This window comes from Arvicola amphibius, chromosome 2 (genome assembly GCF_903992535.2).
Source record: "Arvicola amphibius chromosome 2, mArvAmp1.2, whole genome shotgun sequence".
Lineage (NCBI taxonomy): Eukaryota > Metazoa > Chordata > Mammalia > Rodentia > Cricetidae > Arvicola > Arvicola amphibius.
This window is the reverse complement of record NC_052048.2, coordinates 99,536,686-99,562,433: the sequence shown is the minus strand read 5'-3', so window position 1 is coordinate 99,562,433 and position 25,748 is coordinate 99,536,686. Positions and strand designations below refer to the sequence as shown.

Here is a 25,748-nt window from a genome sequence, read left to right as displayed (position 1 = left end):
GTGCACAGCACTGCAGCCGAGATGCCATGGGGATCTGCAGGGATGACATGGGCGGTAGGTTGGGGATGAGGGTGTAGGGATGAACCTGTGGAATGGAGTTTACATAGAAAGAGCTCGGCACGGACTGCCACCCAGTGGGCACTCAGGGCCCTGCACTGGAGACAAAACTCAGATACCAAGTATTTCAAAAGGTCCCTTGGGACTTGGGGAGGCACTTTGCTTGTCAGCCACAAGGAGTTTGACCTGATCCATCTGTAGCTACCTGTCCCTGCTGCAGCCTACCCCCCAAGTTCTCTGGTGGGTCTGTGGCTCCGCCCTGCAGCACCACTGCTGGTAGTTCCTGTCACGTTCCTGTCACGTTTCTTGAAGCATCTAAGGGAAGAAGCCCATTCCTATCACTTTCCTTGACACCTCAGCTCCCACACTCCTTCCTCTCTGTTTGCTGAGGAACTCCCGCGCATGGCTAGGCCTGGGCAGAGTCCAGCACTGGGCTCCAGGAACCTGGTCTCGCCCTCCACCTACACACCCACCAACACCTAACACCAGGGAGCAGCATTGGAATCACACTGTATTTCATCCTGTGTGGTGGATGGATTCCAACCTGACCCAGGCTTAACCCAGTGGAAAAGCATCTGTTTCCAAGAGTGTGGAAAATCCGGACAGCCACAAAAGAAGTAAATGTTACCATGACTACAGAGCCTGCCTGTCCCGAGACCCTGGGGTTCTCGGTGGCAATCTGGAAAAAAAAAGTATAGTTCGACAATTTGCTAAAATCATGAACGCGGTTGAGATTATACATGGGATTATACCTAAAAATTTATGCTATTTACCCAGACTGAATTTTTTTAAAGCCTTACTACAAATGCCTGATGAAATATGAATGGGGCCACATCATTACTTTGGCCAAGTTTTATGACTTTGAGTACAGTTTCTTCATTCATGGACGAAGTGGGAGTGGATCCAAGATGACTCCCCTGGTGTCTTCCGTCCTGCTGGGGCCCAGGGGCAACATCTCTCTGCCTCCCTGTAGCCGTCTGAGGGCGTGTGGAAGGAGGCAAGCACAGGTGGGAAGGGAAAGAAAAGAAATGGCTTAGCTGTTTTTCTGTCATTCTCAGGCAGAAGAAATTCCTCTGCACAAGCAAGTATGTGCTGCCCCTCTGAGTCGCTAACGTTTATGACCCAAACTTGCTCATTTCAGATCGGCCACATCGATGGAGACCCCAGCCGCAAAGGAGCCTTTCCCGTCTCGTTCGTGCACTTTATTGCTGACTGAGTTGCTACTGAGCAGAAGGCCTTTCTTTCATCACGACGTTCCATTTTGTCATTGGTACCAAGACTGGCTCTAGCCAGTCTCCTGGATCCTGCCGTATGGCCGCCCATCGTCTCATAGTACCATTTTGTTGTGACAACTCAAAGGCAGTTTTTATATTCAAGCAGATTCTTTTTTATAGGTTGTGGTTTTCATGCAACATTGCTATACTTTTACTAGGAAAAGCCAAATGTCCTGAGAGTGAGGAGGTAAAAGGCTATTTTAACTATAGACCCAGGATCCTGCATTTTCAGGAGTAGCTAAGCCTAAAAGTGCTTAGACGAACTTGGGGGATTCTTATAGCTTTCCTTAGCGCGGTTCTGCCATTGCTTAGCTTTGGCACTGTCGGTTCAGCAGGCCAGAACTGTGCTGCTTCAGTCTGTTGCCGTGCCCTGACGTGTCCACAGACGCCATCCATTCCCCTGTAAAACATATATCCCTCTGAATCCCAGCCAGAGTGTTTAAAGCAACTTGGCAATTTACACGTTAGCCTTGTACTTTTCCGGCCCCAGCCCAAGGCGGCAGCTGCCACGATCTCCTGCATGTGTGTATGACCCGTTGTCGTGAACAGTCTTACCTGGCATACTGCTGATGGGCTATTAGGACATCGCAATTTTAGCAGTCTGTTCTGCACCAGTATTCTTAAATTGCAGTTCCTGAATTTGGTTGAAAACTGAGGATGATGGATCGCAAAAAGCCCTTGAAACCAGCTTGTGTGCCCTAGGTGTTTCAGGATTTGCCTCCTTCAGCGTCCCCCGTCACTCTGCAGACCACAGTGAGAGGCAGATGCCTCATTGTGTCCTGGTGTGTGCCACCGCCTTCCCCTCCCAGCCCCCAAGGACACCCGCTCCGCTTAGTGTCCTGTCTTTAATAGGATTCTCCAAAAGGAATGGTAGCTACACTGTTGAAATTTAGCCTGTTCACTTGTTTGTATTCAAGAGCATATCAGAAATCTGTAGATCCTGGGGAGCCCAGTACCCCCAGACATCCCAGTTACACTATGTAAGGCCTCACGTAACTTTGAAACTTACAATATGTGGGGTGGGGGTGGGGGACTAGGTTGTATATGATAGAAATCAAAACTCGTTTGTTTCATGAACTTGTCTGTCATACCTCTATTTAATAACTGTAAGCTTAAACGTCATGGTAGAGAGATGGGAAATTCTGGCACGCTTTCGGAATAAAGAGGCGGGTATAGGGTGTGAACGAGAGCTGGAGCGAGCAAAAGGAACGGACTGAAGTGTAGGCTGGCAGCAAGGCAGTGATGCTGTTGAGGCAGCTCCGTCTGTACTCTGCGCAAGGCTCTTACGAGCACGGAGCTTCCCTTTCTTTGTCTCAAAGCAATCAGGACAAACTGGAATGTTTTATGATGCTACATAGTGATTGCCTCCTGTCTTTCAGATTCTGGGTAAAAACACGTTAGATCTGTATTTAAGGTCAGTCTCCCCCGCCCCTTCTCAACACTACTTGTTACGTTCACTACTTGTTCATTTCTGTCATTTAAACCCTTCTAGCCACTCTTCTCGTAGACCCGAGAGGATGGACAGATGCATTTGCACAGTGTACCTCTCTACAGTGCCCCCATACCCCACGCATCTGTATTGTCCTCTTTGGTAACCTGGTGCCAGCTCTCTGAGGAATCACGTTGATGCATATCAACATTGGAACTCCGGTCCCAAGCTAACCTATCAGGTTCACTGGTACTTAAATGCCTAGGAAACATTTTCCCACTTTCTGGTGGTGCTATTGTGTGGTAACGGATAGTGCTTTCTACCAGAAGAGAAATTTAATCGACTTCCCTCCTAATTATCCTTTCTTAGTTATTTGCTCTCTGCAAATTGAGAAGTAACTGAAAGGAAAACATTGTAGATATCTATTTATATTTAAAGTTTACATTTCTTGAGTGTCGGCCGTGGAATTCGGGCTTCATTTTCATTTTTACTTTGCCACTTTCCATCAGGTCTGACGTGGAGGGAAGAGGACAGAATATGGCGCGCAGACTAGTGTGATCTGTTGAGGGTGAAGATGAACTACAGCCTAGAATGCTATTTTGAGATGTGTGATACTCGATTCATTCACTCGGTTACTTTGGTCTAGTTGCAGCGCAACTGTATATACTGTATAACCTAAACGGATTATTTTCATTGTCCTAATGCAGTGATTTATAATTAGAGCATGTTTAATAAATTGACTTCCTGTTAACCAGTTATTTGACTGGAAAAAAAATAAAGTACTTTTAAATGGACATGGTTTTCCTCTTTCAAGTATTAGCTCTTGGCACTTGGCAGAGAGGGTGTGAACCATAAGATCCTTTTAAACCCATTCGCGAAAAACCAGCAGATGCCCTCCAAGGTCCTCTTGACTCTGAGATGAACTCTGTGTGCTGGGTAGCATATGGATAGGACCCTTCGGTTAGGGTGCTTTTCATCTTGACACTGCTGTTGCTACTCCAAGGTCATGTGAAATCGAGGTCCCCAGTTCACGCCTATGCCTGCCCCTAACCCAGACTTCCAAGCAAGTAACCCCAAGTCTCTGGGTTGGTACAGCATGCAAGTAGTCTTCTATGATACATCAGTATTAATTAAGTCTGGGTACATTTTTAAAAGACAGAAGAAGTTTCTTTATCTTATTTTTAGATTTTATTATATATATGTATGGCTGGCTGCATGTATGTATTGTACACCACATGTATGCCCGGTACCTGAGGAAGCCAGAAGGGGAAGTCAGCTCTCTTAGAACTGGAGTTACAGGCAGTCTTGAGCCACCTTGTGGGTGCTGGGAACTGAACCCAAGTCCTCTGCAAGTGCTCTTAACTCCTGAGCCATCTGTCCAGCCCCAAGGTTTCTTTTTAGCTCAGAAAGTAGGTAATTTATTGGAAGTTATCCTACTCTTAGTGACACCTTGGAATGGCCACTGATATTTCACACGTTACACTTTCTTTAGAACGCTGGGTCTCTAGGTCACCACTGCAGATCCAAAGCAGAAAGATGCAGGACCAGGTGAGCTCTCGGATGGGCCAGTTTCCATGGGACTGCCAAGGTCAGGACTTGTCAGATGTCAACACAGAGTCAAAGGCTGTGGATAAGACCTTGCAGATTGCTTGGGCTTGCTCCTGCATTGTACGAAGAGACACACTGCTGCAAATATGATCAAAAAAAGTGCACAGGATTCTCAAGGAAATGGACAAAAAGACAGAGTGAGAACAGAGATGATACATCTCTCCGGAAACTACCTGACTTTCCCGAATACCTCATTACTTCCCCCGAAATCTATACATCAGCAGCACTTGCCCAGCCCGTCAAAATTCCTGAGATGGCAGACAGAAATGGCTACTACTAAGCCCTGAGCCTGAGATGACGGCGTCTCAGGAGTGGAGGGAGCCCTGACCCAGCCCGGCAGGAGCAGTACCCAGCCTGAGTAGCTGCTGACCCAAGGTTTACTCCTTCTGCTTGCTGATGACCACTTGGGAGAACCTTTGAAAGCTGCGGGAGAGTCACAATCACCGTGTCACCTGCTGAACAAGAACAAATCAAGACGTCTCACCAGGCTGTTACACTGGTAAACCCATAGGCTGTATTCTTCATTGCTTGCATCTGTGGTCTTGAGTGCCAGCAAGCTCTTCCCGGCTCCCAGGCCATCATCGTAGCACACCATCCGGATGATTAAATACAGGGCGTGCCTATGCAGAACACCCTGTGGAAATCACAAGACCTTCAGAAAGCTAGGACGTGGCTGCCAGTGTTTCGCAGTTCTCAGAAAACACGTTTTCCCCATGCAAAGTGCACTAGGAGGTTTGAAAAGATGGGTCTGTGGATCTGGGACAAAGAACTACACAGCTTCCCAGCCCAAGGGACACTGGTATGCCTAGTTATGGGGTGGCTTGCTCTCGGGATCACATTTTCCTGTTTAAACCCAGAGAAATAGGAACAAGGTCATCTATACTGTCCTCACCTCTGCCTGGCCTCCACGTCAACCAACAGCTACTTTCAAATGACATGGGTCCCTACATGACACACACTGGGTGGGAAATGACATGGGTCCCTACATGACACGCACATATGTGGGAAATATAAAAGAAGCCCCTGCTGTCCCTAAGGAATGGGCAGATAACACCAGCAACCACCCAGGACCCGGGAGACCCAGGTCCAAGTGCACCCTGAAAGGCTAGGGCTCCCGATTCCCTAGAACAAGCGCTGCACTTACATGCTGATCCGAGGTTGAGACTTTTATGCCATACTTGGAAACGCCCAGAATAAACTCCTCCTCCAGGGGAACAAAAGGCAACTTTCCATCTTGCTGCAGAGTGGAAATAAATCACAGCACACACATTAAAATGACACAGTCCCCTCAAGTTCGATTAGTTGCTTCTGGTCTCTGGTTGTCACAGCCTTGGGCCCTTTAGAGTTCTGTCTACACAAGCATTTCTCCCAAATTCAGATCGATCCTCTCTGTATTGTTCTGTCCTTTGTGATGTAAACCCTAATGAAAAATGGAGATCCTAGCCACAGATCCTGGTGACATTAAAATACTTACACTATTAAACCAGGAATGTTGGCACAAGCTTTTAGTCCCAGCACTCGGGAGGCAGAGGTAAGAGGATTTTGTAAGTTCAAGGCCAGCCTGGTTCATAGTTTCAGGACAGCCAGGACTGTGTGTGTGCCTTGTCTCAAAACAAGCAACATTTACAGTATTTAGATTTACACATCCTCAAAGCTCATCTTCATGTCAGCACAAGGAGTGAGGAGGAAGTTGGGTAGCAGGGGCCATCTTTCTCATGGTGTTTTCTGACTGCTGAGATACATCTTGCTAGCTAAGGCTCCCAGGGCTCCAGGTGACAAGCTGTTGATGAGTTAACAAAGCTTAGAAAGTCATCTATCAGCAGGATAAGCTCTTCAGAAACCCATCAGCCGGCCTCATCTACCTAAGAATACTGCCTAATTTGTCTTCTCTCAAGAAGATATTACTGGCAGATAATAGGTGTTCTGCATTGCAAATGCTTTTGTGGAATTGATGAATTACAGTAATTGAGCCATGGCCAGATGCCTCAATTCCTGGCCCTCTGAGTATCTGTAATGCCTTGCCAATCATCTCACAGATCTCAGACTCAAAATAATGCTGCTGTCAATAATGGCGTTTTATCAAATAAAAGCTCTGCAGTGGATGAGCAATTTGGCCATTCTTACAGACTGGAGGGAGCGCGAATATAATTTTGAACATCTTTCGTATAACAGAGTACTTATCACTAAGGCTGTTTGAATGACCATATTCCAAGTCTTATGCAGTGATAAGAACAGGCTCTATCAAAAGTTCTGCTAAATTGCAAATTAGATTGACCATCTTTCCTTGTAAGTACCTTTCTTTATGGCCATAAAGATAGGAGTCAGTACGCCCAGTCTCTATGACTAAGAGACTTTGGGTTCTCTGTGTTGTCCTGGATGTTCTGGGGCTCTGCCTATACAAACCATGATGGCCTTGAACTCACAGAGATCCACCTGCCTCTGCCTTCCAAGTGTTGGGATTAAAGGTGTGCGCTACCACTGCCCAGCATAATTTTATTTTATAAACAGTATGGTGCTACCTTAATTTTGCTACATGTAGAATTTTGTAAGATATAAATATAAATATATATATAATTACAAGATATCTATTTATGTATCTATCATTGTATGTGGGTGTTTTGCCTGCATGTATGTATGTGTGCCATGAGCATGCAGTACCTGGGGAAGCCGGAAGAGAGGGTTGGTCCTCTGGAGCTGTAGTTACAGGTGGCTGTGAGTGCCATCTTGGTCCTGGAACAGAACCTGGGACCTCTGCGGGAGCAGCCAGAGCTTTTAACCACCAAGCTACCTCTCCAGCCCTATGATAATTATTTTTTGTATTTTTATTTTCCTGACCTGAGTACATTTTTGAAGCCCCTCTCACCTTAATTTGTGTGGAAATGGACTATAAAAAATGAGACACATGCTGGGCTTAGTAGTGCACACCTTTAATCCCAGCATTCAGGAGGCAGAGGCAGTTGGATCTCTGAGTTCAAGGCCCGCCTGATCTAGAGTTCCAGGACAGCCAGAACTACAGAGAGTAACTGTCTGGAAAAAAACAAAACAAAACAAAACAATAACAACTAAAGAAAAGATATTTTTGGTCCATGTCATGAGTTTTTAAAGCGGTGAAACCATTTCAGTAGAGGAAGGCTTTGACAGATTGTTTTAGAAGAATCTATCATCTAAGCAGTGAGCACAATCAGTTCTTCAGTAAACCAGGAGCCAGGTAAAACAGATAACGTAAATGTTTTATGCCTGGGTAAAGATTTCCCCCATGAGGCTCCATCTCTAGGGCACCTTGCCCCAGGATGAGCTCTAGGCTTCAGCCACAGATGGTGAGCCCCCTGCAGTGGACCCAAGGGAAACATTCTCCTTCAACTCCGTAAGTTCAGCACCATCACAGCCAGAGGCTTCCATTGGAGTCGGGTTCTGTTCTGTCACTCACCTGGGCGACATCTATGTAATTTATCAGGTCTAGTGGTCCTTGGAGACTCTTCCCCTGAGACAGGTCCAGTTTCTCGATGGCACCAACGTACTTTATTCGAAACTCGGCGCACGTGTCTAAACTGTTGCTTTGTCCTAAGATTATAATAGACACGGACAACAGTGCCTACTTCACAGAAAGTTTTCTCTTTTTACAAGATTTCTTTTGATTTTACTTGTGCAGGTGCTTTACCTGTATCTACATAAATGCAATGCAATGCCTGCAAAGGCCAGAAAAGGGGAACGGTTGTAAGCTGCCATATGGTACCTGGGAACCAAACCAGGGCCCTCTGCAAGAGCAGCCAGTGCTCTTAGCCTCTGAGCCATCCCTGGCCCGTTTCAAACAAACTAATTTTGAAACAAACTCACTCTGTTTACCAGGATGGCTCAGAAGCACAAAGAGCTGCCTGTCCCAGCCTCTCAGAGTGCTGGGATTAAAGGCGTACTCCACCACCAAGTTAGCTTTTTGTTTGATTTTTTTTTAAAACTGGCTTTCGAAGCAGGGTCTTAACCATCTAGCTCTGGCTAGCCTGGGACTTACTATGTAGAACAAGCTGCCTTCAAACTCATAGAGATTCACCTGCCTCTAAGCACTAGGATTAAAGGTGGGCACTTCCATGCCTGCTTCTGCACCCAGCTTCTTAGCTACTAGTTTCTAAATGGAAGATTTCTTGGTATAATAGGGAGGAACTTAACATTTAATTAACACTTTCCTCAGCGATCGACTGACATATAAAAGCCTCAATGAATGGGGCAAATAAATCCTGATAACCTTCGTTTCAAAATAAGCAAAATTTTAAAAGTCAACTAGATAGGATATGCTACCTTTATAATATATAACTACTACTTTGGGTTCCTTCTACTTTATTTCATGATTCAGGACACCTGCTCTATCCTTCAGATCTATATAATGTCAGAAGTCCCATAACAGATGGCAACAAACTCTAGCTAGTTCGGAAACTCCCACACACCACTTGTGACACCTCCAATGCTAAGGAAGTGCAGTGCAATTATGTTTACTCTGTTTGTGTATGGAAACGATGCCAACCTTTGACACCCAGAGGTCAAGATAATGACTTCTATGTGACAGCGTTAGTTTAGGTGCAGTGAGAACGAATGCACTGTATTCCAATTACCAGCTATGTATAGAGCTCCATTAGGAGTCTCTTAATTTCTAAGGTGCTACCAATTTCAGGCGGCTGTGTCTGGGACACATGGCCTCATTTGCCTGTGTCAGCTGTCATCTCAGTGAGGGTCTCTAGAGGCAGCCCTTGAAGTTAATGGATCCTAAACCCTTCGCCACTAACACCTGACCAATCCCCCAAACCATTTAAGACCAAGTATAATTCAGTCCTTGCTACCTATCAAAAGGTGGTTTTGAAACTGCTAAGTCCTTGCCCCAGATGCTTTCAAATGCTTGCTCTCAGACCCACTGAGGACACTTTGTGTACCTTTGGCAAGCTCCTACCACTCAGCCCTTCCTCTGTCTCACCAAGTCTAAACTGCCCAGAAGTGGCAAAGGACAGGGAGAAAAACCAGTAACGGAGACCTAGCTCTGACACACAGAGCCATGAGAATAAACACAAGGTCAGCCACCAGATCACCCGGCCCTCATACCTGAGCTTTTGGTGGAGTCCGTATCAAGGCTGGCGACAGTGCTGGATCTCGAAAGACCCCCGAGGCTGGAATCCACAGACTGAGAAGAAACACAGTAAGACGTATGTCTTCTCTGATGCAGAGTTCTTATTAAGCTGAGCTGACACAATATCTGGTCAAGTATTCAAGCAGACTGACTGCAGCTGAAGACATTTTCCACAGCAACACATGACACATGACTGTTCTGGGAACCACGTGACACCAGATACACGTGTGGTCAGCACCTTCAGTCTAGGGCTCAGCCACTAGCTCCCCTCCCTGACTCTGCCTTATATTCGGAGCCTTTGCTGTCCTGTTATTTCCATGGAACCTCAAAAGAACCCCTGTGTAGAAAGCCAGCCGGCGAGCAACGTCCCTGTCCGGCACTGAGAGGAAACTGAATCTCCCCATTCCTAATCTGGTCCTCTGTAAGTATCCCCCTAGTTTCCGGCAGCAGCAGGCTCACGGTTGTCAGACAGCATGGCTGTAGATGTAAACAGAACAACAAAACGACATGCTTGGTTCTACCGGACTCACTGTTGGTGTCGCCGTGTCTTTAGACACGCGCTCTGGGAAAGCCTGATGAGGTGCGTGTTCCATAAATTGGTACTGCCAGGCAGCCTTCAGTCTCTGGTCCATAGGACCTAACCGAGCTTGCTGTGAAAGGCTGTTAAGCGTACAATAAACCCTAGACTCCGGGAGATCTCACCCCTCAGTGCCTACAATTCCTATCTTTTAAAGATAATATTTTATGAGCTGCTGAAATGGTACAGCTTTTCTAGAGGACCTGAGTTCAGTTCCCAACACCCACAGCAACTCAGAACCATTGCTCCAGTCTCTGGGTTCCAGTGCCTTCTTTTAGACTTTGTAGGCAGCCACACTCCCCTGCATATAACTCCCCATTTATACACAGATAACTAAAAGTAAATCTTGAAAAAATAATTAAATAAAAAGTATAGAGTCAGGCATTTTGGCCCATGCATGTAATTCCTGCACATGGGAGGGGAGGATCAGGAGAGGAAGGTTATGCTGCAGGGCTCCTTGCTGTGAGTTTGAGGCTAGCCTGAGCTACCTGGGACCCTATCTGCAGGAGGAGGAGTAGAAAAGAGGCTGCATGCAGGTCACTGAGGTAAGGGCACTTGTTGCCCAAGTCTGACAACCTGAGTTCAATCCCTACATGGTAGAAGCTGTGATACGAACAGAAATGCCCCCCACAGATACATGTGTTTGAATGCTTGGCCCATAGGGAGGGGCACTGTTAGGAGATGTGGCCTTGTTGGAGGAAGTGTGTCACTGTGGAGGCGGGCTTTGCGGTCTTCTATGCTCAAGCTACAATCAGCACACAGTTCACTTCCTGTTGCCTGCAGAGCAAAGATGTAAATTCTCAGCTCTTTCTCCAGCACCATGTCTGTCTGCCTGCATGCCACCATGCTCCATGCCATGATAATGGACTAAACCTCTGAACCCAATTAAATGTTTTCCTTTATAAGAGTTGCCATGGTCATGGTGTCTCTTCACAGCAATAGAAACCCTAACTGGGACAGAAGCCTAGATCTAACTCCTGCCAATTGTTCCTCTGACTTCCACATGTGTGCTGAGGCACACACTCACCTCAATCTCTCAAACAAAAAGTTTAAAAAGTATTTTTTTAAAAAAAAATGTTAAATCAGTGAGTTTTAATGACACCACACATAGCTTTAGTCCCATTTAGTTGAATGAATTTAAGAATTTCAGAAAATTACCAAAATAATAAAGTTTGAGCAAACACAGAATGTCAGGTAAGGTGATGACTCGGTCCTGGCATGGCCAGCACTGCCCAGAGCTAATTAGGAGTGCGGCCCTTAGCGCTCTGTGCCTCTGACCCGCCCTTTTCTCTAACCTTGCTCTTCGTGCTGATTTCACTGCTCTGGGAACTGCTGCTGCTGTGCCGCTTCTTGCCTTTTCGGAACATCTTTCACCATAGCTTGATCCCAAGATGATGCCTGGAGGAAGAAGTGTTTCCAGCGTTGTCAAGGAAGGCAACATCAGCTGCGGTGGAAGCGCACGCCTTCAATTCCAGCACTCGGGAGGCAGAGGCAGGCAGATCTCAGAGTTTGAGGCCAGCCTGGTCTATACAGTGAGTTATAGGCCAGCCAGGGCTACATAGATCGGATTTCCAAAACAAAAAAAAAGCAAAAAGAAGGAAAATCAGCAGCAGACCATGTTCCGCAGAGCACAGACAGAAACCATCAGCCTTTCCAGGCCCTTGGGTGCTGCTCTGGGAATGTGGCTGTGTGGTTCAGCACTTGCCCAGCAATGTGTGAGAACCTGGCTCACTCCCTATTGCTCCCTTGAAGACTTACAGAAGGCAGGAGAGTTAGAGCGCCTGCCACTCTGCTAGAGGTTCCCAGCACTGACCTCAGGTGGCTCAAAACCACCGCAGTCCTAGCTCCGGAGGAACCAGTGTACTTTCTGGTCTCTGATGTAACTGCATACCTATTGCGTATACACACAAAGGACACATACACATTTAATATATACATATATGCATACATAAAATTTACAAAAAACCAGGGTAGCAGAGTTGGCTCAACAGTGAAGAGCAGTTGCCGAGTTCAGCTCCCAGCACCCACACGGCAGCTCACAACAGTCCACAACTCCAGTTCCAGGGAATCCAATGCCTTTTTCTGGCCTCGGGCACCAGGCACACATGTAGTTCATATACATACATTGCAGGCAAAACACTAATACACATAAAAACAAGTAATTATTTAAAAATATTACAAAAAGTGAACAAACAAAAAACCCTTCAGCAGTCATAGCTGAGAAGTACTTTTTTCTCAGACGAACACACGTCACCCAGTTCTCAAAGATCCGGATAGATGCCTTACTTTTCAGCTGATTCAGAATGACGAAAATAAAATTTATGACACATTATCAACCAAGATACTGAGATCCAGTGACCTCAGGTACTTGGAAGAGTGGCAGGGTAAGAGCTGAAAGCATCTGCACACCCTAAATGAAGACTGTGCCAACATTCACACACACACACACACACACACACACACTCACACACCTAGTACTTTTGAGACAGGGTCTCTCAGGCCAAGCTGGCCTTGAACTCAATGTATGACCTAGGATGACCCCGAACTCCTGATTCTTCCACCTCTGCCTCTAGGATGTTGAGATTATAGGCATGCACCAACACGCCCCTTGAGACAGAATCTTGCTGTGTAGCCCAGGCTAAACTTAAACTCATGATCCTCTTGTCGGAGCTTCCCAAGGGCTGGGGTAACAGGCAAGGACTACATTTCATGCCTGAAATGTGCCTTTTTCTTTTCATAGAGAAAGGCCTTTAAGTAAAAATCCAACATAAAAAGCACTCCTAAGTGTCAGCTCCTCACCTCCCCGCACCCAGAAAAAGCAGGAGCTTAAGGAAGGTGGGGTACAGTCTACATTTTATAGATGAGGGAGTCCTGACCCGATTTTCAACTCAGAATTTTTAAGTAAGACAATCCTAATACATTTTACCCCAAACTGATCTCAATAGATCATGTTTTACCAGAACCAAACACTTACTTGGTGTTGTTCTCCAAGGTCCTGCACACAGCTTTTTGTACAGCAGCTCCCCTTCCCCTGGTGCGCCCAGTCCCTTCCAGGCCAAACAGCGGACCTGGCAGAGGGAGGAAACAGGTAGTGGGTTCTATTGTTAGTAGAATCCTGAAGTGTACCCACAAACCCTTGGCAATGAGTTGGATATCACGAAAACTGCTTCCCAGCATCAATCCCGGAAATCGAGGGGGAAAGATTATGGGTTAGTCTTTGGTATCTACTGCTATTCTGGATGCATGTACTTAAGCAAATTATTCTTGGTTCTAAGTTATTCACATATAAAAATGAGCCTGGGGATGCTGTGTCAGCTGGGTGTTAAACAGGTTCACCAAATGCAAAACTATTAAAGACTGAGCATCCCACCCTCCCTCCAGACATGATCCTCCCTCGTCTCTCCTACTCAGGCAATTAAGCCATCGCTGATAGAAGCCAGAAAATCAGCAGTCCCTTCTTGCTCTTCAGCCCCCACATCCAATTAAGCACACCCGTCCCACCTCTGCCTCGGCTCTGTAACCAGCCCCACATCTTTGCTGGATTAATGGCATTCTTTGCAATATGAAGGTGATGACTCTTCAATCTATAGAAAATGCCCAAGCACACAATCTGACACATTTAAGGAACCCACAAAGATACTTTGTGGATAATAAGTCTTTACCTTAAAAACAAAAACAACTGCGTAGGAGTAGGGTCCCCCTGGAGCTGATGTTAAGCCACTGGACATGGGTGCTTAGAACTCAGCAAGAGCAGTAGAGGCTGGTAACCACTGAGCCAGCTCTTGGGATAAATGATCGTGTCCTACAGGACTTGACTGTCCCCACATTTTAGCCAAATGAATGACAAAGACTTTCTTCAAATACATGTCAGAGAGCCTGCAGGAAAGCATCCACTGGCTCCTCACATTAACGGACTAAAGAAGGTCAGATCTCTCTGGAGAGACACTCAAGGCTCTCCACCCCCTCTTAAGCTCGTCTTCCACAAGCTGCTACACACTCACTTCATCCCTCAGGAACGCGAAGCCACCTTGGTTCTCAGGGACACTGTGCTCCCCATGTGCTCTTAGGCTGTGCTCCAACCTTTCCTCCCACAGAACTTATTTTATAAGACTCCTGGCAGCTACTTGCCTCTCACAACTTACTTCAGGCCTCTTCTAAGAAAGCTTTTTCCTTGGACGTCCAGGTTGGACTAAGGGACCAACAGCTTGAATGTCCATCGGATCACCGCATTAAAAAATGTCATCCTACTACTGAAAACTCTCACCCTCAACGAACTAGTCCAAGGCGGGGCTGGGGTTGTTCTGGGTGGATAGATAGGCTAGCGGAGGGTTCTGAGAATTGACTAGGGAGGTGATATCCAAAACACAACCAGTACTAACCATCCAGCATCGCCAAACGCACGCTCCAGAAACTGCTAGCCCTCCCTCCCGCCCAGGAGGAGCAGCCGGGGTCCCCCCCGGGTCATCTGTGCCTCCGGCGTAGGGGGAACGCCCAGCTGCGTACACAGGAGGCAGCCGAGCCAGAGATGCAATAACTCGCCCCACATCACAAAGTTAACTTGGGGCCCCAGGCACGAGCAGGCTTCCAAAGCTCTCTGCACACACGCCTCGCACAAGTGAGGATGGAGACAGCCAACTCCAACCCCAGTGTTGGGGTGCAGCAGCAGTGAAAGGGAGGCTCAGGGCCCTCGCTGAGCCTGGTCCTCGGGGGAGGCGGGCGGCGGACTTGTCACGGGAACGCGGGTCCCTCCCTGACCCGGGCACCGAGGCTCCTCTTCCTTCTCCCGCTTTGCCCTCAGTCGGTGTCTCTGCCTCGGGATGTGGAGTGGGGACGGCGGGCTCCGGGGGACCCCACCCCATCCACCCGCGCCTCCCGGCCCGGTTCTCACCTCTCCGCCTGGGCTCGTCCCCGGGCCTCCCGCGCCTCGCGGGGTGTGGGATGGTTCAGCAGTGGCGGCCCGCCCGGCGGCTCCTCCAGTTCGGAATCCAGCTCCGGCTTTGCCACTTCTCCTGCCCCGGTCCGCCAGGCCACGCCCCAGTTCTGCGCAGGCGCAATCCTTAGGTACCGCCTCCAGTTCCTAAAGGCGCGGAAAGGGGAACCTGCGGAACCGCGGTCTCCGACCGGAAGTTGACGGGACGAGCCCAGCTCTGGGCACAAGAGCGCGCCGGAAGTTGTGTGTTGGTGGTCGGGGGTTTTTCTTCCCTTGGTTCGCCGTGGCTGAGTTTTCAGTTTAGAGACTGCGGCAACGGGTTCCTGGTCCACGCTGCTCCTGAGACTGCCAGGATGTCCGCGATTCCTGCAGAGGAGAGCGACCAGCTGCTGATCCGACCCCTGTAAGGGACGAGCTAGCGAGGGAGCGAAGCCCCCGGATGTGGGAGAGCCAGGAGGGGTCGCCGCGGAGGCAGCTGCGGGCCCGGCCTCCCAGGCTCACGGGGTTTGGAGAATGTTGATCGAGGGGCTTGCTAGGTTGAATGTCATTTTACGTTTCCTTCAGTACCAGGGGAGGGTTTGTCGGAGTTGGAAAAAAAAGAAAAGAAAAACCAGGTTGTTGGGCGCTTTCATAGAGAAGGGGTTGCCAATTAGCACAAGCCTGGATCTCGCACAGGGAACCGACAGGTAGAGGAGGGCAGTGCGAGAGAGACCTGCGTCTGTCTAATGATCTCCAGACCCCACGTGCGCTCAGATGGCCGGGGTAATAAAGACGTGGTTTGTGAGTGTGTGCATTCAGTCCTCAGACCTGAGCAGAAGGCGGGAGGAAAATGCAGAGGAGAAAGCAGAGTTGTCACGGAGGGAAAGTGAGCGCTCCATTACCGTAAAAGTCTGGTTTTAGTGGAAAGGGCTTTCAGCGTTCTGGACTGCTGACAGAGAATTGCCTCACGCCTGGAAAGGTCAAGAACATACTGGTGCAGAGGAGCGATTTGACTCCACACACGATTATCGTTCAGTTTTAGATACTAGCTAGCGCCACGTGAATGTGTACACTTTTCAAAAGAGAGAAACTAGATCCTTTATCCGTTCATTCGGTGAGATTTACTGAAGCTGGGCGGTGGTGGCGCAAGCCTTTAATTCCAGTACTCAGGAGGCCAAGGCAGGTGGATCAATGTGAGTTCGAGCCTGATCTACAGAGCCAGTTCGAGGACAGGCTCCAAAGCTACACAGAGAAACCCTGTCTCAAAAAAGCAAAACAAACCAAAAAAAAAAAAAAAAAAACAAAACAAAACAAAAATTTACTGAGCACTTACCAATGATTGTACGCAAGTGTCCCTGCCATCCCCCTATATACACTAATCAAGTATCAGATACCTCACCAGGCACAGGGTGAGTTCATTGATGTCACTCCTTTGGTTAAATTGTAGAGCAAAGTGTGTGGGGGGGTGGTGGTGGTGGTGGTGGTAGTGCTGGAATAAGTTTGTAAAAGCAGGAGCCGGCTACCTTGGAGTCAGACCTGAAACCCAGTCATTCTATTTAATAGGGAAGTAGCCTTCATGAAGCCACTTCCTCACGTGTAAACAGCATTCATTGTGAGGGGAAGAGCTCATGGGCTGTGCTCAGTAAATAATGCTCCTTTCACATGTGTTACAAGGGTATGGAGAGGCATCGTGTTGAGGGTCAGAAAGGCTGCAAATGGGACTTCCTGAGATTGAGGCAAGGATATCTCATGCACTCTGGAAATGGAATTGATGTACAACCCGAGTGTTAAAGAATTTGTAGAAATTAAAGGCAGTGTAGAAGCCAGAGTGTTCCAGGGGAACATGAGTGTAGTCCCAGCTCATGGCCAAGTTCCTCTAGTTGTGGTTAACAGCAGATGACTTGGGGCAGGCTGTCAGGTACCACCTTAGGAAGGACCTAGTGGAGATTCTAAGAGTATCACACCAGTTATAGTAGACAAGAGATTTGTGAGGTTTTTTTTTAATTAATTTATTTTTTTATACAGTGTTCTGTCTGCATATATGCCTGCAGGCCAGAAGAGGGCACCAGATTTTATTACAGATGGTTGTGAGCCACCATGTGGTTGCTGGGAATTGAACTCAGGACCTCTGGAAGAGCAGCCAGTGATCTTAACCTCTGAGGCATCTCTCCAGCCCCCTAGCCAAGAGATTTGTATACAATAGAAATAGTATACAAGAGATTTGAAGCAACTTTATAATGCAGTGGGAATTACATTAAGAAAGTGACTACTTCCCCTACCCCCTTTAGAAGCACCCATGGGCCTTTTGCTAGTGACCCACTGTGCCATCAAGAAGGGATAGTAAAAATACCACTTTTGGATGAAGTGGCCACATATGTTATTTGCTTCAATCATCACTGTGACAAGAAAAAAAGCAAAAACCAACTCTACTGTGACTGGAAAGATGGATTAAGTGAAGAAACTCTGGTTGGATGTCATTAAACTGGTCCAGTTCTGGGTGACAAGTTACTCGTAGCCAGTAAAGGGGGGGGGGTGATGAGGGAGGAAGAATCGGGTTTCCAGAGATGAAGTAAAGTCTTGAGGATTTTGTAACTGCTCAGGTGTTGTCTGCAGGGACAGTCATGAAGCACAGAGGGTACATTCCAGACTCCTTACTGGAGTAGCTAGGGCAAGAGGACAGACGGTGCAGCTGGGAAAGAAAGCTGGTTCTGTTGTTTGCAGAAGCTGTAAAGGTGCAACTCACGGTCCAGCTTAAAGCCAAGCAGTTCTGTGCGCGTTTGTGTGCTTTGGGGCATGGGCTTTGTTTTGACATGGGGTCTCGCTGTGTAACCTACACTGGTCTGGAATGAACTCACAACCATTCTCCTTCCTCAGTCATCCAGATGTTGGAATGACAGGATGTGCCATCAAGATCAGCTTCAGTGATATTTAGTGTATCAGAGGAATTTTATAACCTTTATTACAACTGCGGTATCTAATTCCAGAACATTTTCATCACCCTCCCCCCTTTTTAAAGCCCATTAGGAATCATGCTCATTTCTCCCACCCTTCCTAGCCCTCAACACCCATCAATCTATTTTCCTTCTCTGCATTTGCCTTTTTGAGGCATTTCATACAAATAGAATCATACAAGATGAGCCCTTTGTGCTTGGTTTCTTTCACTTAGCAGTTCTAAGGCTTCTGATACAGGAGTTTGGCAAACATTTCAGACCCCATAGCAGTACATCAGTGGGCAAGACAGATGTGAATCTTAATAGCGCTGCCGTTGTAATATGCGAACTACACCATAAATATCTGTGTTGCACTGCAGTGAGGTGGGATGGCAGATTGAGGCTTGCAGTAAAGGATGCATTAGAGTAGGCAGTCAAGAAAGGGTCTGAGAAGATGAAGCCTGAGCTGAGACCCAGCTGATCTCAAGGAGCCAGTCCAGGAGTGTGTAAAAACTAGCCTGGCATACTGAACATGCAGTACCTGGCAGATACCCCAGTAAAGAGGCTTAAATGTCAGGTGTATGTGTCAGAGGTCTAGAATTCAGAACAGTCTGGGCTGTAGATAGAACCTCTGAAGTCATCAACATGTCAGACATGTAAGGACCATGAAGCTGGGAAGAGGTCCCAGGAGAGACTTCAGAGGCTAGAGAGAGTCAAGGCAGATCAGTGGGGGGAAATGGGAAAGCCAGCAAGACAAACTGGAGTGTAGAGTTGGAGAAGATGGGAAGTGCTTGAAGGAACCCTTAAACAAGGGAGCTAGTAGCTGCCAAGGGGACCAGTTAAATTAAGTAGAGCTGCTTGCTCTCAGCAGCTGGGAGCAGCTGGTGAGTGGAGTGGATGGGAAGGGAGGGAATGCAGAGGGACAGCTCTGGGGAAGCTGGCTTAGGAATGAAATGGGAATTCCTCTGGATAAAAACCCAGGAGATTAAACTGGGAACCAAAAAATGAGCATGGCGCTTATTCATTTTTAAATTTGCGATAGAGGCTCCCTGTGTATCCCTGGCTGTCCTGGAACTCTCGCTAGACCAGGCTGGCCTCAGCTTTACAGAGCTCTGCCCATCAAACAGCTTGATCCTCTGTCTACCTCCTAAGTGCTAAGATTTCAGGAAAGTTCCACCATCATTTCTTCGTCTCTTAATCCATGGCTAGCCCAGCATGGACAGGTATGCATGGGTCCATCTCATACCTGTTTACTGCGAGACCACAAAGTTTTTGAGGTCTGATTACCTCATGGTATCAGACGCACACCTCTTCTGGGCAGTTAGTACCTTGCGTGAGAGCACTGAGTAAATTGTGAGCTAGATTTTTGGGAAAAGAGATTTTTGGGAAAAGATAACCAAGAAGCAGTTATGTTTAGCTTAAGATGTGCGAGAAAGGTCTGAAACCATGGGTGACTGACCAGGCTGCTTGGTACAGTGATCTCAGGATGACAGGCTGTGACTTGGTGTATGTGGAATGGTTGTTGTTGAAGTGTTGTGTGACTGCTCATTTACATCCTAAACGTCCCTCAGCTCCCAAGGACCCCAGCACTCATCCTCTGTTTGAGCTCTGCACCTGCCGTCTGTCTCAGACGTTTAAATGACCACTGCCATCGCCCGAGGACTGTTTACGTCGTGAAAGAGTTTTAACTTACTGTGTTGAGTGTTACTGGGGTGGAGTGAGATAGGCTTACTGAGTACTGATTTACTCGCTGTAGCTTCTTAGTGCTGGTTTGGTAGGCATGTGCCTCCAAACGCAGCTTTGGACTGCTTTAATTGCTTTTTAATCATTTTATTTTTCCCTTTGAATGTTTGCAGTGGCGCTGGGCAAGAAGTGGGAAGATCATGCATTATTTTGGAGTTCAAAGGGAGAAAAATCATGGTAAGTATTATTGGTGGTATCATTGCTGTTTGGTACTGGAAATTGAACTTGGGGCCTTGTGAATGTCAAGGACATGATCTACCCCTGAATCATACCCTAGCCTGGTGATCACTGTTCAGTCAAGAACACAGCGCAGCTCTTCTGAACTGTCTGTTAGGTCTGTCCTGGTGACCAGGTATCTCTGTAGCACCAGCCGAGAGGTGTGCATGGTGTATGTAGTCAACACTGTGTGGCGAGAGAAAAACTAACGCTCTTGTGCTTAGTAACTAAAAGCATTAAGTAACCTAAAAAGATACCTCGTAAGACTGTAAAGCTGCCAACTAGATCTGCCAGACTATTGTCTCTTCCACGTCCTTATCCGCTCCCAAGGTGTGCGGATAACCTGCTGACCCCACCCCTTTGGAAGACATCAAGGATTTAAGTGCCCTGAATTATGTCAGCTTTCACCACCCACGAGTGGCTTCAGTCCGTCTGGTGCTCTGCCAGGTCCGTCTCCTTACCTGGCAAGTGAAGGGCTCAGGAGCCCTGGTTTCTAAGGTCCCAGTAGAGAGGTGGGGCACTGGCCCTTGTTCCTTTGTTTCCCTCTTTCTTTGTTACACTTCTCTCAGTCTTCAAAACACAGCAATATGTGCCTAGAGTCACTAGTTTTAAAAAAATCATTTACCTGAATGGCTGTCTGGCCTATACAGATATCTGTGCACTGTGTGTGTGTGCCTGGTGCCTGTGGAGGCCAGAGAGGGCAGTGGATCCCTGGAAATGGAGCTGTGGTTGGTTGTAAGGCACCATGTGGTTGCTGGGTGTCGAACCAGGTTTCCCTGGAAGAGCAGCCAGTGCTCCTAACCACTGAGTTATCTCTGCAGCTCCCACCTGAGTCATTCATTTAAGGATTTATTTATTTTTGTTTTATTTTATTTAATTATTTATTTGGTTTTTTGAGACAGGGTGTCTCTGTGTTGCTTTGGAGCCTGTCCTGGAACTAGCTCTTTTAGACCAGGCTGGCCTCGAACTCACAGAGATCTGCCTGCCTCTGTCTCCTGAGTGTTGGGATTAAAGGCACGCGCCACTACTGCCCAGCTATTTAAGAATTTATTAACTTGGTAATAAAACCCCATAGAGTAAATCCCCAGTCATCAGCTGGTAGGAATGTGTTGATGCTCTCCCTAATGGGAGAAGTACTTCACACCTACAGTCTGGAAATACCGTTTGGTAACAACGAGCTTGAAGAAGAACTCATTTATATCGTGAACCCCAGTGCTGTCTTGTGTGCTGCTAACTGTGAGCTGTGTCTTAAACATGAGAGCTGCTTTGGGTACAACCTCGTCTTTCATGAGACCGAGGTCTGAGTGCACACTCACTGGGCTCCTCTGAATGTGGTCTCTGCTGCTGCATGGGTTTTCATGGGATGTGTAGCAGCTTGAGATCTGTTAGCTGAGATTGTCTTCCTTCAGCTGGACTGTGGGATCCACCCTGGCCTGGAAGGAATGGATGCTCTTCCTTACATTGACCTCATCGACCCCGCTGAGATCGACCTCCTGCTAATCAGTCAGTAAGTTTCCCTTTATTGACAGCATCACTTCTCAAGCGTTTCTGTGAAGGTCAGTCTTCCCAGGTTTTGGTGTGGGGTTTTGTTTGCATGCGCGCGCATGCACTTCCCACAGTGTTCATGGGGAGATCAGAAGACAATGTGTGGGAGCTGCTTTTCCCCTCCCACTGTGGGTCCTGGTGGTTGAACTCTGTGGTCAGGCTTATTGGCAAGTACCTGTATTCTCTGAGCCATCTTGCTGAGCAGATGTTTGTTTTGTTTTCTAATAAGCTGGGAGTGGTGGCATAGGCCTTTAGTCCCAACACTTGGAGGCAGAGGCAGGCAGATCTCTGTGAGTTTGAGACCAGCCTGATCTTCCCTTGAGTTCCATCAGTCAGAGCTGCATAGTGGGACCTTGTCTCAAAAATAAAATGAAAGAAACAAAAGCAAATATTTTTTTATTAGGAAACACAGTGTGGGTCTCTAAGTCTAAACCAGCACCACTGTGTGAGGCTAGAGACGCTGGCTGGGAGATGTGTGTCCCGTGCAGCCAGAGGTGGTGGAGAGCTCATGTCCTCTGTGGCCATTCTCAGCTGACACCGAGGAAGTCCTCTCCCGGGGCTCCTTGTCCTCGCTGTCTTGTCCCATCCCTCAGTAAGAGCTGCACATAGGTGGCACACACCTGTAATGCCAGCACCCGGGAGGTTGAGGCCAGTGCAGGCGGCACAGCAAGACTCTGTCTTGAAGAACTTCATTTAAAGATGGTGACAAGTTTCAATTTTATTTCACTAAGTTGTTTGTTAAAATTCAGCCAAGTGTATATTTGGTTTCCATTGTCCCCCTCGAATTGATTACTGATAGAGGGGGCGGGAGTATCGAAAAGGCCCAGAAGGTAGAAGTACTAGCTACCAAACCTGCTGAGACCCCTGTGGGAGAAGGAGAGAACGGACAAGCGTCCGCTTGGTTTCCTGGAAGCGCCCTTATGTGCTTGGTGCACGTTTGTCCACTGAGCAGAACCTCGCTAGGGTCCCAGCCTCTAGTGTCCAGAGCACTCACGACCCTGTTTCCTTGTCAGCTTCCATTTGGATCACTGTGGGGCGCTGCCCTGGTTCCTCCAGAAAACAAGCTTCAAAGGACGGACATTTATGACTCATGCCACGAAGGCTATTTACAGATGGCTCCTCTCAGACTACGTCAAAGTCAGGTGAGTCCTTACCCATTCTTTGGTCGAGGAGCATTTAAGTTGTTTCCAGGTTTTGGCTATGACAAACAATGCTGTTATGAACATAGTTGAGCACATGTCCTTGTGGCACAATTGAGCATCCTTTGGATATATACTCAAAAGTGGTATTATTGGGTCTTGAGGAAGGTTGTTTCCTAATTTTCTGAGAAATCGCCACACTGATATCCAAAGGGGCTGTACCAGCTTGCACTCCCACCAGTAATGCAGAAGTGTTCCCTTTACCCCACAACCTCTCCAGCATAAGCTGTCATCAGTGTTTTTGATCTTGGCCATTCTTACAGGTGTAAGATGGAATCTCAGAGTTGTTTTGATTTGCATTTCTCTGATGACTAAAAATGTTGAGCATTTCCTTAATGTGGTACATTTATTTGCACAGTAGAGTACTACACAGCAGAAAAAAATGACAACATCTTGAATTTTGCAGGAAAATGGATGGAGGTAGAAAACATCATTTTGAGTGAGGTAACCCAGACCCAGAAAGACAATTATCACATGTACTCGCTCATAGGTGGTTTTTAAACATAAAGCAAAGAAAACCAGCCCACAAATCATAATCCTAGAGAACTTAGACAACAATGAGGACACTAAGAGAGACTTAAATAGATATAATCTACATGGGAAGTAGAAAGTAAAAAAAGACAAGATCTCCTAAGCAAATTGGGGACCTTGGGAGAAGGTCAAAGGAGAGGGGAGAGGCAGGGAGGAAAGCAGAGAAAAATGTAGAGGTCAACAAAAGCCAATAAAAAAAAAAGTCAGGGGCTGGAGAGATGACTCAGTGGTTAAGAGCACTGACTGCTCTTCCAGAGGACCTGGGTTCAATTCCCACACCCACATGGCAGCTCACAACTGTCTGAAGATCCAGTTGCAGGGGATCTGACACCTTCACACCAATGCACATAAAATAAAGTTAAATAAATCATAAAAATATTTTTTAAAAAAAGTCAGGTGAGTCACCTCAGTGGGGCATGCAAGCTGCAGCCCATCCTGGCAGGTCAGGTGCAGGCCGTGTTGTTTCGAAGGATGCCGTAATCTAGCTGCAGAGTACAGTTGTGCATCAGCACCATGTGACTTCAGTCTGTGTGTGGTTTTACGTCCTTTCAAATCTGAGTAAGTGTAGAACTGAAAAGGTTTGACAAAATGCTCTGTGAGTAGCACTTAACCATTCTGTTCATTTAAGGCTGACTACAGTAAGCGTAGGGGATTCTTTGGGCAGTCTGACCAGGTGATGCTGTTCTCTGGGGAAGTTGGCACCAGTTGTAAGAGAAATGTCCACTCCTCTACCACTGAGTCCAGCATGTTTGGGACACCTCCAGTGTGAAGTGTTGGCCTTCAGCAGTCGACTTTTACTTGGGTAGCTACCCCGGTGTTTGTTACTCCTCATGTGTAAATACAAGGGGATGGAAAGAACTTAATGCTAACGCTGTTAGCCAGTGCCTGGAGTCCTCAGTGCCCAGCCCTCTCACCCTCAGCAGCTCATGCCAGCTCCCTGTAAATCCCACTTTACAGACAGAGCGTGGGGACAAGTGGGTTGTTTACTTAAAGTGGCCCGTTAAGAGACAGCTTGACGGGTGAAGCCATCCATTGTGGCTACAGAGTCTGTGAAGTTCTTTTTTATTGTTTTCAGGCGATGTTATCCACAAAATTAAGAGAAATCCTTTTCCAGGCCAGTGGAGAATGTCCGCCTCGTGTCCATGTGTATAAACGTGTTCATGTGTATAGAAGTTAAGAATACCGTATTAAAGAGTGATTTGTGTAGCTGGGCCTTGTAGCACAAACCCATGATCCCACCTTAGGCTCATATAGGGAGGTTACAAGTTCAAGGTCAGCCTGAGCATCCTAGTGAGACCCTGGCTCCACAGGGTCAGGGGTTTTGAGTCACACTTGGCTCACAGTTAAGCTTTGTAGCCATGCACACCTTTCTACTGTAGTTATGGAAACTGTCTGAGAGTCTAAGTGCTGTAGGCTTTGTTGCTCTTGAGTTTTCAGTATGGGGACTGAGCCTGTGCCTTCCAGCAAATGCTCTGTCCCTGAGCTATAGCCCATCTCTATGGACCGAGGCATTAAAGAAAGCTGTACCCATATGTCATCTCCAATTTCAGCAACATATCAGCAGATGACATGCTGTACACGGAGACGGACTTAGAAGAAAGTATGGACAAAATCGAAACCATCAACTTCCATGAAGTTAAGGAGGTCGCGGGAATCAAGTTCTGGTGTTACCATGCTGGCCACGTCCTGGGAGCGGCCATGTTTATGATCGAGATTGCGGGTGTGAAGGTACGCTGTAGCTTGGATCCTTCTCCCCAAGAGCAGTCAGTGTAGAGCTTCCTGCCCTGAGAGGTGTGGAAACTTCCCCAAGCTTTGCAGAGCGTGGAAAGAAGCTAAAGCTCCGTCTCTGCTGTTCCCTCTCCGTTATAACAGAGCTGGTTCCCCAGCCATTCATTGCAGGCTTGGTCCTCTTCAGTGGCTTCAGAAAACTGCTTAGGGAAAAACCATCTTAGCGACTGCTTCTGTTTAAAACTCAAACATGGATGGATGAGATTGCTCAGCATGTGAAAGTGTTTTCTGTATAAGCTTGAGGACCTGCATTCAGTTCCTAGAGCCCACAACAGAAGGAGAGAACCAACTCTCAAAAGTTGCCCTCTGACCTCCCCCATGCTGTGGAATGCACCTACCTACTCACTACACACACAATAAAGCTGAAGCTAGTTAACTAAATTAAAACATGATTTCATGTGTATGTCCATGATTAGGAAGGGTTCAGGTAAACACCTGAGCAGAGTGGCTGTTCTCTCTCTCTGTCTCTCTGTCTCTCTGTCTCTCTCTGTGTCTCTCTGTCTCTCTCTGTCTGTCTCTCTCTCTCTCTGTCTCTCTGTCTCTCTGTCTCTCTCTCTCTCTGTCTCTCTCTCTCTCTGTCTCTGTGTGTGTGGGTGGGGTGGGGTGTGTGGGTGGGGTGGGGTGGGTAGGTAGGTAAGAGGACATCTTTGAGCTGCAGGGATTGGACCCCAGTCATTAGGTGTAGCAGCATTGCCTTTACTAACAGCCATCTTGCTGGCCTGGACTCCAGACTCCAGAGCAGCTGTCTGCATTCTGGCTGCAGCCCAGAATCAGCCAAGCAGCTTTTTGAAAATACCCATTGAATGAGACCTGTAGGGGAAGCCTTGTCAGTTTT

The 25,748-nt window shown here is 47.3% G+C and overlaps 3 protein-coding genes and 1 non-coding gene across 7 annotated transcripts in view; 3 read left to right on the top strand and 1 right to left on the bottom strand.

Moving 5' to 3' along the window:
- Positions 1 to 3,554, top strand: part of Asap2 (ArfGAP with SH3 domain, ankyrin repeat and PH domain 2) — a 154,634-nt gene extending 151,080 nt beyond the window's left edge. For both annotated transcript variants that reach the window (XM_038319569.1, XM_038319568.1), the window contains one exon: positions 1,199 to 3,554. In XM_038319569.1, the coding sequence (XP_038175497.1) occupies positions 1,199 to 1,273 (75 nt within the window). In that variant the 3' untranslated portion in view covers positions 1,274 to 3,554. The remainder of the gene's footprint in view (positions 1 to 1,198) is intronic.
- Positions 3,555 to 4,024: 470 nt separating this feature from the next.
- Positions 4,025 to 15,095, bottom strand: Itgb1bp1 (integrin subunit beta 1 binding protein 1). Of its 3 annotated transcripts, none has more exons than XM_038319991.1 (8): positions 14,941 to 15,095; positions 13,027 to 13,120; positions 11,348 to 11,496; positions 9,451 to 9,529; positions 7,796 to 7,929; positions 5,513 to 5,605; positions 4,853 to 5,002; positions 4,025 to 4,421 (listed from the first exon to the last, which is right to left on the bottom strand). In XM_038319991.1, the coding sequence occupies exons 3-8, from the start codon at positions 11,417 to 11,419 to the stop codon at positions 4,350 to 4,352; spliced, it is 600 nt and encodes a 199-aa protein (XP_038175919.1). In that variant the 5' UTR covers positions 11,420 to 11,496; positions 13,027 to 13,120; positions 14,941 to 15,095; the 3' UTR covers positions 4,025 to 4,349. The 3 variants fall into 3 exon arrangements, with proteins under 3 accessions (XP_038175919.1, XP_038175921.1, XP_038175918.1); XM_038319993.1 differs by having other exon boundaries at positions 4,025 to 4,446; positions 11,348 to 11,450; XM_038319990.1 differs by having other exon boundaries at positions 11,348 to 11,450.
- A 46-nt stretch (positions 15,096 to 15,141) lies between these two features.
- Cpsf3 (cleavage and polyadenylation specific factor 3) overlaps positions 15,142 to 25,748 on the top strand; it is a 31,785-nt gene continuing 21,178 nt past the window's right edge. The window contains 5 exon segments of the mRNA XM_038319988.2: positions 15,142 to 15,385; positions 19,748 to 19,811; positions 21,260 to 21,357; positions 22,409 to 22,537; positions 24,676 to 24,853. Of these exon segments, the coding sequence (XP_038175916.1) occupies positions 15,336 to 15,385; positions 19,748 to 19,811; positions 21,260 to 21,357; positions 22,409 to 22,537; positions 24,676 to 24,853 (519 nt within the window). The 5' untranslated portion in view covers positions 15,142 to 15,335.
- LOC119808577 lies at positions 17,240 to 17,368 on the top strand. The gene has a single exon (XR_005284500.1). It is a non-coding gene; the product is annotated as a small nucleolar RNA SNORA21 (small nucleolar RNA).